The sequence below is a fragment of the Mytilus trossulus genome, chromosome 5 (genome assembly GCF_036588685.1).
Source record: "Mytilus trossulus isolate FHL-02 chromosome 5, PNRI_Mtr1.1.1.hap1, whole genome shotgun sequence".
Lineage (NCBI taxonomy): Eukaryota > Metazoa > Mollusca > Bivalvia > Mytilida > Mytilidae > Mytilus > Mytilus trossulus.
The window spans coordinates 27,174,861-27,187,847 of NC_086377.1; the positions used below are offsets into that span (position 1 = coordinate 27,174,861).

The 12,987-nt window shown below is 31.8% G+C and overlaps 1 protein-coding gene across 1 annotated transcript in view; it reads left to right on the forward strand.

Moving 5' to 3' along the window:
• The first annotated feature begins 399 nt into the window (after nucleotides 1–399).
• The window catches only part of LOC134717804 (uncharacterized), a 28,065-nt gene continuing 15,477 nt past the window's right edge, over nucleotides 400–12,987 (forward strand). Inside the window, exons 1-6 of the mRNA XM_063580297.1 lie at nucleotides 400–423; nucleotides 1,456–1,573; nucleotides 5,143–5,240; nucleotides 6,374–6,445; nucleotides 8,491–8,623; nucleotides 10,017–10,138. Of these exons, the coding sequence (XP_063436367.1) occupies nucleotides 400–423; nucleotides 1,456–1,573; nucleotides 5,143–5,240; nucleotides 6,374–6,445; nucleotides 8,491–8,623; nucleotides 10,017–10,138 (567 nt within the window). The remainder of the gene's footprint in view (nucleotides 424–1,455; nucleotides 1,574–5,142; nucleotides 5,241–6,373; nucleotides 6,446–8,490; nucleotides 8,624–10,016; nucleotides 10,139–12,987) is intronic.

Sequence of the window (12,987 nt, forward strand, 5' to 3'; positions counted from 1 at the left end):
ACGAACTATAATATCATAATGGCCATCTTCCTGGTGCAGGGCATTTTAGGATACAAATATTATGTAGACGAGACGCGTGTATGGTGTATACATTTATAATCATTGTTCCTTTGATAACAATTTCAGGAATGTTATCTTGAAAAATACGTTACTACTGATGGAATAATAGTGTACGACGTAGGGTGTAAAGACACGCAGGTGAGTTACCATTTGATTTATATTCTGCTCCTATATAAACAATGTGGTATATTTCACTACCCTGTTCTGTCCGTGTTGTTATCAGCCGATAATATTCGGTTTGTATTCATTTCTCAGATTATTCATTACAAAATAATGCGAAAGATACAAAGAATACACTAACAAAAGTCGCCCACGTGTTGCCAAACAAAAATTGAAGAAATGACAAAAAAGTACAAAAAAGAAGTACATATAAAACTCAGGACTCAGAAACGTTAACGCTTGTTAGAAATTTAATAAACATAGGCAGGTGCTCTAAATAGGTGAGTAGATCCTGCACAAACAGTGTCGGCCTTATATTAGTTTCGAAGTGAAAATTATTCATCTTGTGGAATATATTTTTTCTCAAACGGTAAATGTCTGAGATATGAGGCATACTTCAATGTGTCCTCTGTTTCGTCGATCTCTAGTTCGTTATATGCTCTCCTACATTAGGCTGATTTCGTGTATAATATCAACCACATTCTACTTAGTATGTCTTGAACTGGGTGGAAAAAGCGCACAACTTATAAACGTAAGAATATCTTTTCCGGTTGCAGTAAAGTAAATTCGCAGTTTCAGAATTTAATACATTCTGGGTAATATTTTCAAAAATGTACACCGAAATGACGTGATTGGTTAAAAACGTCCAAAACAATGGGAATTTAACCAATGTCGTGACGTTATTTTCATGTTAGGGTACAAATAATGAAGTTACCCATGATTCGTTAGATTCTGAAAAGGCCAATTGGACCTCCTGATTCAATAAATGGATAAATTTAGAAGGAAATTACATTCTAGATTCAACTTGAAAGAGAAGAAAGCATAGATATCTATATAAGTGAGGAGTTGTATAATCAAAAGTCACTTTAAAACCTAGTATATTACCCTCGTCAACAATATATCAAATTTATGAAATCACTTCAGGCAAATGATACTTTAAGACACATACTCTAACACCAAAAGTTGTTTTTGAATTTCGGTTTATGATTTGTTTTAAAGTTTCAATTGATGTGTCTCTGATCTAATATTTTGTTCATACTAGTTTGTAAGAGACGGATTATTTTGTTCTTATCATCCCTTTTCATAAATTCGAAATTATTTTTGTTAACGTTTTAACTTTTTGCAAGTTATTTGTTTATGTAAGTTTCTTACTTTTTCTTGCAGACATTTGAGTTATTTTCATGCCTTAATTTTTGCATTGATAGCCAAACGCAGAGTCTATAAAAACTTTTTCAGTTCTGTACCGCTTCTCATGGGCCTTTCGGAAAAAGAAGAAGTATCGGCACCAGTATATGTTCTGCGTGCTGCAATGATAAAGACGTATGTAATATCGACGGACACTGTAGTGCTGAAAGTATGTATTTAGCAGTTTCATCAATACGTAATCATAGGTGTATACAAATCATGTGACTTGTTTTCAAATATTTACCTGTTTGCTCGTTTATCAATTATTGCTAGTGTGTGTAAAATCTTACAAACGTACATGTAGACTTTACTTAAATTTCGAAATCTCTAACAGAAATAAATATTATTGCGGTCTTTTATAGACTAAATGTATAAATAACGCTATGTAAAACAATGACCTCCTTACCATACTCTTAATACTATCTCACCAAGAAATATCCTTTGACTTACTTGACAAAACTTTTCAAATTTTTGGGTCCTAACAAATATTCCATTTCGTGTTTTATTCGGGTTTAACACTTTCTCATTTGAGCGTCAAAGTCTTTTTGTAGACGATTCACACATCTTACGTACTAATTTGTAATACTTTAGTATTAAGATTTACTAGAGTTCACTGCTTACTCTAACACGATTATTAACATGTTACGAAAAAGGATATTCAAGGTTGACAAATTACACTTTAAATGTGGGGAATGTGTCAAAACGATGACAAGATTACCTGTGTAAACATATAACTGCCTTGATCCTTTTGGATGCAATTCCGTATGGAACGAATATTCAATAACATGTGTACCATAAGAAATATAAGGAATAGATATTAATCAATTCCATAATATTTTAAGAAACTCTAATGCAAAAATAATGAAGTGGGTGAGCGGTTATGTAAACGCAGTAGATGTGTGGGGCAACAGAGACACAGGGTTCATACGTGTATGAACTCTTCACCGAGCCCTTAATGCAAAAAATCTTAAGTATAATAATATGTTTTATACCTACTCTTAATTATATATGTAACGGTAATTTTTTATATAAGCAAACATAGGAGTGTATGTTTTTAGATTCAGTGGTTTCCCACTTAAATTTTCATTAAACGAGGTCTAGATCTGTTTCAAAACACCTAAATCACGATTTTTATACAATTAAACTTGAAACATGATGCATTATAATTTTAAAAAATTTACTCCCGGTCATATTTCTTCAAAGGCATGTATTTTATTCCTTTTTGTTTTCTTTCACCTTTGTCTGAATTTAAAAGCTGAATTTGTTTCTTTCTGTATAAGGGGTTTGTATATTTCATGCATTTGCAGAACAATAAGAGGTTTGTGACACCAGAAACACTATCGGAAATGTAAGACGCAATTGAACTTCCAAAAATCGTCTAATGATGGTAATTTTGTGGTTTAGAATCTACCCTTGCATATGTTATACTGTCTTACCTCTTTGACGTTTCTGTTCATGCTATCGGTTCACCTTGATTCTCATTTTTGGGAAATTAAAAATGCCCCGATATTTTTTGGCCATCCAAAAATCATTCGCGTCAACTACTCGATGGGTGGAATACATTACCCGTAGCAGCAGTAGCTGCAATCGACATAACATATCATGCCATTTATGCAAACCTCAGACGAAACCTCAAGAACACAGACATTGCATTCATACAAAAATGATTTTGGACAACAGAAATCATATAAGATTTATTCGAAGTGGTTTTATAGGACACCAAAATGATGCCCAACAGAATACTCTGTTGCCTTTTTTGGACCAAAATTTTGCCATCGTCCCTCTTTATCCCCTACAGACGTCATTAATAATTAGTTAAACCACGAATAAAAAGATTAAGATGTTAAAAAATGAATTTGCGTATATCAGAATGTCGGTAATATGTCGATCACGCTATAAGACGCTCTAAAACTTTCAGAGTCATTGGAAGGTAATGGAGACACTCGAGAGACAAAATCAACCAGAACTTTGTGCGGGAGTAGTGGAGCGACAGATTAAACTTTTTCAGGAACTGTAATACAACAATTAAACTAATATCTTAAAGGCTTATTGGGAATATATATTCAATCTAGAATCGAATGAACTTGTATAACTCTCAACCCCCCTCCCCCTTTCTAGCGCACCCACTCCTGCACGCGTATACCTTTTTAAGTCTTGTGATAGCCAGTTATGATATCACAAAAACAATTGTAATATAGGATGTTACATGATGATTTTCTTGATAAATGTGATTTGAATTAGCTAAGACGCACAGGATTCAAATTTTACCTGTTTAAATATATAATCAATGTTTTGACACTGTCCTCAAAATTAAAGTATAATTTGTCAACCTCAGCGTCAAGAATATACCTTTTCGTTACATATCTATTAAAACTAGTATCATCTGCTCTAATTTATGACATCAACACATGATAAACATTTCGTTATAACTTTTTAATTTTATTCATGTATATGGTCTTATGTTTGTTAGACTTATTATATCGTCTTTATCAAGTACTGCTTATCTTTGGAAACTAAATGTTTATGTTTTATTCAGATAGTTTAGTTATCAAGGGCATCATGCTTAGACGTGTTGTTCTTCTACATAAGACTCACCAGTTAGTGACGATCAAATAAAAATGATAAAAAGCTAAACAAGCACAAAGTTGAAGAGCATCGATAACATCGAAATACAAAATATTTGTGCCAAAAACAGCTAAAATCAGTTAAACTAAGATCATAATAACTCATCAAAGATACCAGGATTCTAATTTTGTAATTGCTTCAGACTCGCGTTTACATAAGTCTCATCAGTGAAGCTCGAATAAAAAGTATATTAAAAGGCCAAATCAAATAAAAAACGAAGCTGAAGAGCATAGGGCAAACAAATTCTTTCTTTTATGAGTATAAAAGCATGTTGGCTTTTACGATCGACAAAATTGATACCCAAAAGAAAACAGACGACAAATATTTAATTTTTCGATCCAACAAGCGTAACAAAAATATTCTAGCAATTTTATAATACCATCTTCTTTTATGTTAGAATATGTATTTGTCATAACTGTTATCAAGGTTACGTTATTTTAGATATCGCAACGGTGCTGATAAAGAATAAAACATTATGTAAGCCGATAACAAGTCTACCTTGACTTTACTACGTATTGACACAACCCGAACAGCCAATTGAAATCAACAATATAACAAGAGTTGTACTGCCGGTCTAACAAATTCACTACATGTCCGTATGTCATCTTATTTTCATCAAATAAAGCATTGCAGTACATTAAAATTATAACAAATCCTTACTACCAGTAACTGTGTGTATATATTTTTTTCGGCTTTTGTCATTGCCGTTGCACAAAATTTCAATCTTTTCTATAACTAAAAGGCCTCAGATGATGAAAACATACATATAAAATTGAGAATGGAAAGAGGGAATGTGTCAAAGAGACAACAACCCGACCATAGAACAGACAACAGCAGAAGGTCACCAACAGGTCTTCAATGAAACGAAAATTTCCCGCACCCGGAGGCGTCCTTTAGCTTGCCCCTAAACAAATATATATACATGTACTAGTTCAGTGAAAATAATGTTGTTTTTTTTACCTTTAATTGATTAACAAACTGTCAGTTTGAATTTAAATACATAAAATTATTTCATTTAGGTGTATAAACTATCAGAATTAAACAATACCATAACCACAAAAAAAATATAACGAATTTAATGTTTATTTACACTTGATATATATTTTTTTGTAGAGTTTGTACCACCAACAGGTTCAAACCTTTGCTACAAGTGCCACCTAAGTGGTAGACCTGACAGTTGTCATCAGTTAACATTGTGTGATCAGCATACGGTTTGTCATCACTTTATTCTTTTGGTCCATTTTTTTTTTTAAACGGATCAAAGCACTAGTCTACAAATTAGCATATACCATATATGTTGAAACAATTATAGCATTTGCCTTAAATAATCCACTGTTTCAGATATTGCTGCTTGATTAACATACAAGATAATATATCTTCTAATATGGTCTAATCACTGTTATCATGGTAATTTTAACCATGTATATATCCGATTGTAACAGTTTGTTTTTTAGGGTCCTGATCCTAGTACATTCCGATAAATATATAATGACATGTTCATCACATTCAAAATGGAAACATATCAACTGCAAGATAGATAAAACTGTTGTCGTTAAAAAAACAAAGTAGCATTACTTGAATATTTAGCAATTATAGACTTTTGACGAGATAATAATCAATACGCTACATGTGACCCTGTTCCGATTATATGGAGCGAGGACGAAGTCCGAGCGTCATTATAATCTTGCAGATCAATATGTAATGTATTGACTGAGTTAAAGTCCTTAATTTTTAAATCATATATGCAAATAACGTATGATAATGGACTTAAATGATCTGTCCATATACAAAAAGAAGATATGGTATGATGGCCAATGAGACAACTCTCAAAAAGAGACCAAAATGCCGCAGAAATTAACAACTAAATGTCACCGTACGACCCATACTTTTATTTTTTGCAAAATCTTTACCATGTTTAAAGCGCTATTGAAAATGTTAATAAACAAGGTTTACTTCTTTTATTATATACAAAAACACAACAAACCAATTTTTGGTTTAGAAGAAATAGGAATTCAATATTTTACTAATATCAGCTTACTTTCTGTAATTTTCGGCGCTTCCGCCATGATTGTTTTATTTGACGTCATGAAATTGTTACGTGTGACTTCATGAAATTGTTATGTGTGACGTCATGAAGAGAAACAGTTTATATCCGGATCTAAATTACGCAAGATTTTTAAAAAATGACTATCAATATACGTATGAATAGAGAACAAAGCGTCCATATACTGCAGAATAGAATCAAGGCTTCAGATACATACAATTTCATTTCAAAAACGTTATCGTAATATCCAATAAAAACTGAAGAATGCTATACACCGGTACCATATGCTCTTTATTACAGGTCTGCTCGCTACAACAAGTAACTAATTATCTTGGGCATATTCGATGGGAACATGGTTGCGTTAAAAAGGCGGTAAGTACATATGTATTAATGCAATTATTTTCTAGTCAGTATCGGTTTGCTTATAGTAAGTGAAAAAAGTTAATAAATATATTAACAAAAACGACAGAATAAAAATCTCTAAAACAAAAACCTATTTTCTTTAGTCATATTACACTGTATCTTTATTTAATCTTCCAAATGTGTGAGTATTTTTTATCCATAATTTTGATGTTGGTCACATTTCTCAAAATAGTTTTAATAATATAACCAAATTTTTGTTAACTGATACTGAAACTGAAAATTTGTTGTCTGTTTTTACTCTAAAAATATTTTGTGTTCGCACAAACTTCAAACTTAGTACTCATGTTAATCATAAGATTAAAGACATAACTTGTTTGCCATATTTAAGTTTTTACTCAGATTTCACAATTGACTGATGATGGTGTTAGTTTGGCGTTCGGAACTTTAAGAGAAGTATGCCCTTATAAAAAGAGTTCAATAAAAGAAAACAATACTGACTGACTGTGCCAATGAGACAACTCTCCATCCTAATAACAATTTAAAAAGTAAACCATTATAGGTTAAAGTAGTTTATTTTTCTTATCAGATTTAATCAAAATATGTTCGGCAGCTAAAGGAGTGTGTCCGGTAAGGGCCGGTTTTGGCTTCAATTTTCAATTCCATAAATCGAAAGATTTTGCACACTTTTTAAACAATAAATGTCTATTTCAGTTGATTCAATTAATTTAAATGAAAGATTTTAACTAAGTTATTCATTAAAAACGCTCCGATTGAAGCTTAAATATGACAAATCTATTAAATATGGAAACAAATGTCACTTTTCAGGTGTGTTTTTGTCAAAAATGAAAGTGTTCATCCTCAACCTTTATAAATGTTAAGTTTTTTCATCAAATACAAGTAACATTCAATACTAAGAAAGAGCACAAATGCGGCCACTTTCATTTTAGACGAAAATCGTCTAAAGTTTAACTATAATGCTGGAGTTGTGAAGATTTCAGTAAAATTTAATTTTACATGACTCAATGATACTAGTACCCGATATATGTGCATAAAACAGCCAATAGTCATGTAGCAGAAGCATTCTTGCTTCCAATAAATAACTAAAAGTTTATATTCCAACAATTTTTTTAAAACTGCTATATTTTTGGATCGAAAAGGGGTCTTACTGGACCTACTCTTTTGAAATTCCATTTCAATCTTGTATTTTTATTCAATTTCCCCCCCCCCCCCATTATATAACGATTACAATTAAAAAGAAGAAAAAAAGCCCCCTTAAGTTTACATGTCGTCCAGTTTGTTTTATATACTTTAATTACAATAAGGTATATATAAGCTAAATCTTATAAGACTTCATAAATTATCCCTTATCAGTAATGTTTACAGGATCAATATATTAGTAGAACTGTACTGCGAGCACTCACAGACCTTTATTTCTTGTCAGAACATTATGGAATTCAAATGAACGTTTATATCATAAAATCAAGGCTCTACCTTGACCTATAATAATTTACTTTTATGAATTGTTACTTGAATGTAGAGTGGTATTATCGGCACTCATACCACAGCCTCCTATATCTAAGTACCTAGATTGATTTTATATTCAGTAACAATCATTTTTTTTTACAGGAGTGACGTCTCTTTTATGTAATATTTATACTAGAAATTTAATTGTAAACGACATCATGCCCTCAATTTTTTGAAGGGTGAATATGAAAAAAGTAAAATCACAAAAAATACTGAACTCAGAGGAAAATCAATTCGGAAAGTCCATAATCACATGGCAAATTCAAATAACAAAACGCATCAAAAACGAATGGACAAGAACTGTCATATTCCTGACTTGGTACAGGCATTTTCAAATGTAGAAAATGGTGGATCAAACCTGGTTGAATATGTCTTAACAAAAACCCAAAATAATATGACAAAGTATGTATATCTTGCTTAAAAAAGGTACTTCGTGTACTAACTTAATCCTGGAAAATTTGTATTCAATGAATATCAATGTATCTATAGTATGTGTCTGTACATTATTTGATGACTCTTTTAAATTTCAGGTGTGTAGTAGTTTGTCTAATCATGGATGTTGTTCTTACTGTTGTGACTCTCCACTATGTAATTACAACTGTTCGACAACACATTCAGTAATCACCTCACCATCTATATCGTCGACCACTACTGCAATACAACGTAAGTATCTAAGTTTGAGCCGCCATCTTGTTTTAGAATATTTTTCACCTTTTCAGATTTGACCGTTACTTATTGGTCTTTTGTAGACGAAACGCGAGTGTGGCGTTAATGCGAAATCAATCCTGGTATCTATGATGAGTTTATTTCTTACGTGAAATCAAATGTATAATATAAGCACTTGAACATTATCTAAGGAACAAAATAAGCTAAAATTTTGAAAGGTAAAGGATCTTCTTTTCAAGTTGACAAATTGTTTTGAAAGACGAGAACAGGCTGACTAAGACGTAAGCCGTACCTCAAATCACAAAGATAGAAAAGATGGACGAAAGATACCAAAAGGACAGTCAGACTCATAAATCTAAAACAAACTGACAACGCCATGGCTAAAAATGAAAAAAGACAAACAGAAAAACAATAGTACACATGACAAAACATAGAAAACTAAAGAATAAACAACACGAACCCCACCAAAAACTAGGGGTGATCTCAGGTGCTCCGGAAGGGTAAGCAGATCATGCTTCACATGTGGCACCCGTCGTGTTGCTTATGTGATTACAAATCCGGTAAATAGTCGAATTCGGTAGGTCACATTCATGAAAGGGAAGGGGATTGTAGTTACGACGTAAGGAACATATCCTATATCATTTGTGAAACGGTTATTCCAGTTCGGTCAAACAACTTGTGATGGCGTCCGTAGAAGCTACTTCAAATTTGTTTGGTGACTATTGATCGGCAATTGCAGTCTTATATAAAAAGACAATTGGGAGTTATGGATCAAACTATTTAACCCTATATCATAAAAAAATTGGGTATTCTGAAAATCTGACAAAAATCCCTTAACCTGAACTTATGTTTGAAAGTCACTTCTGTTTTAATGTAGAAAAAACATATAGGAAATCTTGTTTCTAGTCGTTTGATTACACAAAAAAAAAGAAAAAAAAGGTAAATATATAATTTTAATGAAAATCTTTTCAAACTTATTCGGATGGACTTTGTAAGCTCTAATACCACCAAATCGGGTGGTCAAAAAGAACATACAGGAAATCAGAAGATATAATAAAAAAGAAATACTTAACTCCTTTTTCTAGAAATAACTAAGCATGGCGAACAAATGAACAAAGGAAACAAAACAGAATCAAGAACTAAGAAGTCATTATTGAATTTAGACTAAAGAAAAGCTAAGTTAAATCGAGTGATATGAATTTATGTTTCTGAAATTAGGCAATATAAAGGATTGTCGCATTTATATTGTGGCTGCACAATAGTAAAATCAGTGGAACGTAGACATATCTTGAATCATAGATTTTAGAGAAAGGTGATATACAGTGTTCTTTGCCTTTTTAAATCAGGGAAGTCTTTTTCATGTGTTTTTTCTTCTTTGTTTTTATTTTAGAGACACTCCCAATCGTTACACAAACTGTTATACTACCAAAGAATATCATATATGGTGATACCGTTACGGTTCAATGTTTTGTAACAGGAAATCCTAAGCCAACCATAGATTTCTTATTTAAGGTAAATAATTTTGTCTATCTTCTCCATAACAAACTGTTTAACTAACAGTGAATATTTTAAAATAACGACACATTATTTGTTTTGTTAAGGGATGGGGAGAACAGACTTATATCATTAAAACTTGGTTTTGATCTATTTACGCCTCATTAATTTCAAATATTTTTTATATTCGTATTTCATACTGATGTCCCTTACATATACAATTATTGATTTTATGCAAGATGCGTCGAGTTCTAGTATTTGAACCAATCTGATAATTTCAGTTATTTAGTACTAGTGATACATAGACACTAACTGTTTAGTGTCTTTAAATATCAGCTGTATTTGAACGAGGCTAGGAAACAAGGTGTATGCGAGCTTTTAGCGAGCTACTACATCTGTTTCGAGCCGAGTACAAATACAGCTGATTTTAAAAACACTAAACAGTTATTGTCTTTATCCTGCAATTAATTCTGTATATTGTTTGTTTTTTTTAAAGAAACTAACATATTTAGCATTTATTTTCGATTTGTAATCCCTTGAGGCCCGCGTAGTAATATCAAAATCATACATTACGCCGCAGACGGGTTCGCTAAAAAAAGAATCTCGAATGGTCAACAATAATACAGCCCTCAAGGTGAATAATTATTTATTTTATCATAACAACTAATTTCAACAGTAAAACTTGACAAATAACAAAACATTGTCAAATTTGTAACAGAAGTGTACGAGTTGTCCTACGCTTCAGACTTGACATTCACTAAACTTGCATGCTGAAATTGACATGGTTGATTTTGTAACACAATCATACATGTTCAAGTTTTGAAATCGACAATTGTCATCGTCATTGGAATGCAACTCAATACACATTATGAGGTCACACAGGTTCAAACAATACTCAGTCCGGCAGTGGGTGGAGCTTTAAAGCATACAGATACAGCATAGCGATATCTGTAGGGCTGTATCTGTATAGTAGGACACCCAATTGCAGGATAAATGTGCATATCCATTGCATGTGTTGAATATAATATACTGTCATTAAACTTCGATCATCTATATATATTATTTTCAGTTCAAACTAATTGTCAGCATATTTCCTGCTTATTTCAAAAGTGCACTATAAAATAAGTCTGATGATTTTTTAGGCAATATACGTTACGGGTAATAGAAGATTCAAAATAACGCATGAACAATTATTAGACGTTTAAATTTTTTACTGAATATGGGGAAAAGTAATCTGCAAATAATTTTACATCCTTACATGGACTTATTTTCCATCAGAACGATATGTCAATCTTTTAAAGAATCAACACGGATGATATTTCAATGAATTAAGGCAACAGTAGAATACCGATGTTCAAAACTAATAAATCGATAGAAATAAATCAAATCCGGGTCACAAACCAAAACCGAAGGATACGCATTAAATATAAGAGAATGACGTCACTATTTTAAATTTTCTTCAAGGCTTAAAATAGTCACCTGTAAAAGGTCATTATTTTCCTGATTAAAATGCAAACTTTAATTTACTTGAATATAAAATTCGTATGATAGCTATAGTGTGTTGTTGTTGTCAATTAAAAGTTCCCTATATAATTTTTTGTAGGTTTAAGACAAAATCAAGCCAATCATTATCATCATTTGACTAAAGTACCCAAAGTCGTCGTTGACCAACAAATATTTTTTTTAAATTCATGGATACAACAATGGGACAATATGGGATATAAATATAATTAAAAACCAATTGTTCAGAGAACAATTGAAGGTCTTTCCATCAAAACAATGTATTTTGATATGAAAAGTTGTGAAACTAAGTTTAAAATGTCATTTCAATCGTCAAATGATAGCTCCTAGTAAGCTGATTCCAAAAATATATTGTTTCCACGCATTTTTTTTTAAATAAGAGAGATAATTTGTTACTTCCGGTTTGAAAAATGTTACTTCCGATTATATTTGAATATTTACTTGACACTGATTCCAAAAATATATGGTTCTATATACTTTTATATTAATAAAGTACAAAAAATAGCTACTTCCGGTTTACAAAAGGTCACTTCCGGTTGTTTTTTTCAAGGTTAAATGGTTTGATACCTTTTTCTAAAAGTTGTATATCTTTATCATGTATACATATAGAATAAAAGCAAAGGTCAAAATCTAGAACGTCAAATTAAGATATGACCTTGATCAATTTCAAGGTCATAAACCAAGGACCTCAAATCAAAAGACCATAGGTCTTAAATTATATTTAGTTAATGAGTTAAATCACCAAACGCGTATTTTTAAATACAAGACGGGAGAAAACTCCCTTTTACATTCAACGTACGCTTGCAATCAAAATTTACATCTTACGACATGTCGCAACTAACAATTTAGTAAAAATAATTTGTTGATATCTTATACAGTCTTTGGATATAAGTGAAAATAAGCCAAATTCAAATATTAGAATATGACCTTGACCTTTGACCTTGACCTAATTTTCATTTTTTGGGACCAAGGACCTCAAATCAAAAGATCCTAGGTCTCTATCACTTATGGTTTATAAGATAGAAATTCATATCACTTATATCAGATGCATAAGGGGAAATAACTCTCATATGGAGCGGTCATATCGCTTTGGTCAAAATAGGACAAATCATGCGAAGGATATAACGAGCAGTTTTGTAAAATAAATTTGTCATAATCTTTTACGGTTGCGAAGGAGATGCGCTAACAAGGAAAACAGTGTTTGGGGAGATAACTCCTACAAAGAAAAGTATTAGTTTACGCAGGGTAAATTTCAAAAGCGCATAAACTGTTCGATATCATATACAAAATATCTAAGCGACATATTGCGAAACAAATGTTTATCGCAAGAACAAAATTAGGCGGAA